At 53.2% G+C, this 2,500-nt stretch overlaps 1 protein-coding gene across 1 annotated transcript in view; it reads right to left on the bottom strand.

Moving 5' to 3' along the window:
* Positions 1-2,500, bottom strand: part of LOC140453882 (dedicator of cytokinesis protein 5-like) — a 58,099-nt gene that overhangs the window by 54,587 nt on the left and 1,012 nt on the right. The window contains exons 2-4 of the mRNA XM_072548741.1: positions 2,184-2,390; positions 1,664-1,753; positions 1-84 (exon numbers count right to left, since the gene is read on the bottom strand). The exon at positions 1-84 is cut by the window's left edge and continues 17 nt beyond it. Of these exons, the coding sequence (XP_072404842.1) occupies positions 1-84; positions 1,664-1,753; positions 2,184-2,390 (381 nt within the window). The remainder of the gene's footprint in view (positions 85-1,663; positions 1,754-2,183; positions 2,391-2,500) is intronic.

Below are 2,500 nucleotides of genomic sequence, written 5' to 3'. Positions count from 1 at the left end.
ACTGAAATGGTTGGTGATGTAAGCTTCCAGGACTGGATTAAAATGCTGGAACTTGATATCTCCGATTAGAGAGATGATGAAGACCTGAGAAACAGAGAGAGAGAGAGAGAGAGACAGAGAGAGAGAAGGGGAGAGAGAGAGAGAGAGAGAGAGAGAGAGAGGAGGAATTTAATCAGAAGGGAACTAGAGGGATAGGTGATCGTCCACGCTGGATTCATTCACGCGCTAAGTCCACACCTCCCACTCTTGTCAGGCCTGATTTGGAAACAGACCCCTTCGGCCCAACCAGTCTGTGCCCTCCACGCTCCCAAACTGAACTAGTCCCACCTGCCAGCTCCTGGCCCATATCCCTCCCGCCCTTTCCTGCTCACGGACTTATCCGAATGGTCTTTTCAATGTGTAACTGTAGCCGCGTCCACCTCTTCCTCAGGGAGTTCGTGCCACTCTTGAGCCGCCCTCTGGATTTAAAAAAACAGGTGTCCCAGGTCTTTCATAAACCTTTCTTCTCTCACCTTAAAACATCCCCCCGCCCCCATCGTAAAAATCCCCCACCCGAAGGAAAAGCCAACTCATCTACGTCCCATTTGATTTTACGAACCTCTGGAAGGTCACTCTGAGCCTCCTACACTCCAATGGACAAGGTCCCAGCCTCTCCTCATAACTCAAACTCTCCAATCCTGGTAACGTCCAGGTAAATCTCTTCTGAACCCTCTCCAGTTGAATAATGTCCTTCCGCTAGCAGGGCGACCAGAACTGGGCCCAGTGCACCAGACGAGGCCTCACCAAAGTCATGTACAACCCCAACGTGGCGTCCTGACTCCAATACTCAACGGACTGAGCGATGAAGGCAAGTGTGCTAAACGCCTTCTTAACCACACTGTCTACCTGTGATGCAAACTTCAAAGAATTCTCATAGAAATCATAGATTCCCCACAGGAAACAGGCCCTTCGGCCCAACAAGTCCGCACTGACCCTCCATATAGTAATCCACCCCCTACCATATTACTTTACATTTACCCCTGACTAATGCACCTAACCTACACTTCACCAAGCACTATGGGTAATTTAGCACGGCCAATCCACCCTAACCTGCACATCCCTGGGCACTATGGGTAATTTAGCACGGCCAATCCACCCTAACCTGCACATCCCTGAGCACTATGGGTAATTTAGCACGGCCAATCCACCCTAACCTGCACATCCCTGAGCACTATGGGTAATTTAGCACGGCCAATCCACCCTAACCTGCACATCCCTGGGCACTATGGGTAATTTAGCACGGCCAATCCTCCCTAACCTGCACATCCCTGAGCACTATGGGAGGAACCCCACGGGGAGAATGTGCAAACTCCATACATACAGAGGCCTGAGGCTGGGTTCGTACCTGGGTCCCTCGTGCTGTGAGACAGCAGTGCTAACCACTGGGCCACCATACCTAGCTCGGTCTCTTGTGTTCGAAAACATGGCGCAAGGCCCCAGTTTTAATTGTGTTAAAGTCCTGCCCTTGATGGATTTATCTTCCTTTAAATCTTCAGCTGGAGACCGAATGGGCGGGATAGTGGAAAAGCCAGAGGAGGCCGTACACTCCATCGTGCCCATACTAGCCCTGCAACACGGAATGGGGAAATCAAGTCCCCCCCCCCACCACCACGGTCTGGCTTACCAGAGCATCGAAGACCAGAAAGTCGTACGTGTCCCCGCCAGAAACCTCCATCATAATTTGGAAGAGGGCGTCGAGGGTGTCCTGCAAAAACTGGGAGCAGAGGGAGAGAGTGAGCGAGGGTGGCGTCGCCCTGGCAACACTCTCTCCAGCAGCAGAAACACGCCCGCCCACCCATCGGTTCAGAAAAACAACCCTAATGCCATTTCCCAGCACCCGCCCTGGCATCACGAGTGCGCGTCTCACCCATTCTTCAACCATGGGAGGGCCACGTTCAGTCCAGGCTGGTCGGGAGTTGGCCATTTTGCTGTAGGCCCGAGCCGACTCGATTTCCTTCCTTCCTTGCAGAGGACTTTGGTGACACGAATTGGGCTTTCGCTTCCGTTTCTTGCAGTCGCTAAATGTTGGCCAGACGTACAACTTTCCCTCCGATTTCTTTATTTAGTTTGTTATTCCAATCCGCCCGCCCCCCGCGCACGGCGAAGGTGGGAGTCGAACCGGGGGTGAAAAGAGTGGGGCCTACCTTCACGATCTCGCCGCCATCCACCTCCATGAGCCGTTTGAGGCTGCCCTCCACACTGTGCGGACTCGATCGCCAGTTTAACAGGCCCAGCAGGTCGACTGTGAACACAATCCAACGAGAAGGCAGACTTTCACTTGACTGGCGCCTTTCTCGCTCCGGCGGGAGATCAGTCGTTGCTGGGAGCCTCGCCAGTTTGCACAGGCCCCCCTCAGCAGTAATGAGATTGTTCTAGGCTTGTTCCTGGGATGAGGGCTGGGCTAACATTGATTGCTCTGTTGTCCCCTTGAAAGGGTGCCATCTTGAACCACACAGTCCCC

This window comes from Chiloscyllium punctatum, chromosome 28, assembly GCF_047496795.1.
Source record: "Chiloscyllium punctatum isolate Juve2018m chromosome 28, sChiPun1.3, whole genome shotgun sequence".
Taxonomy (NCBI): Eukaryota; Metazoa; Chordata; class Chondrichthyes; order Orectolobiformes; family Hemiscylliidae; genus Chiloscyllium; species Chiloscyllium punctatum.
This window is presented reverse-complemented; position numbering and strand designations above follow the sequence as displayed.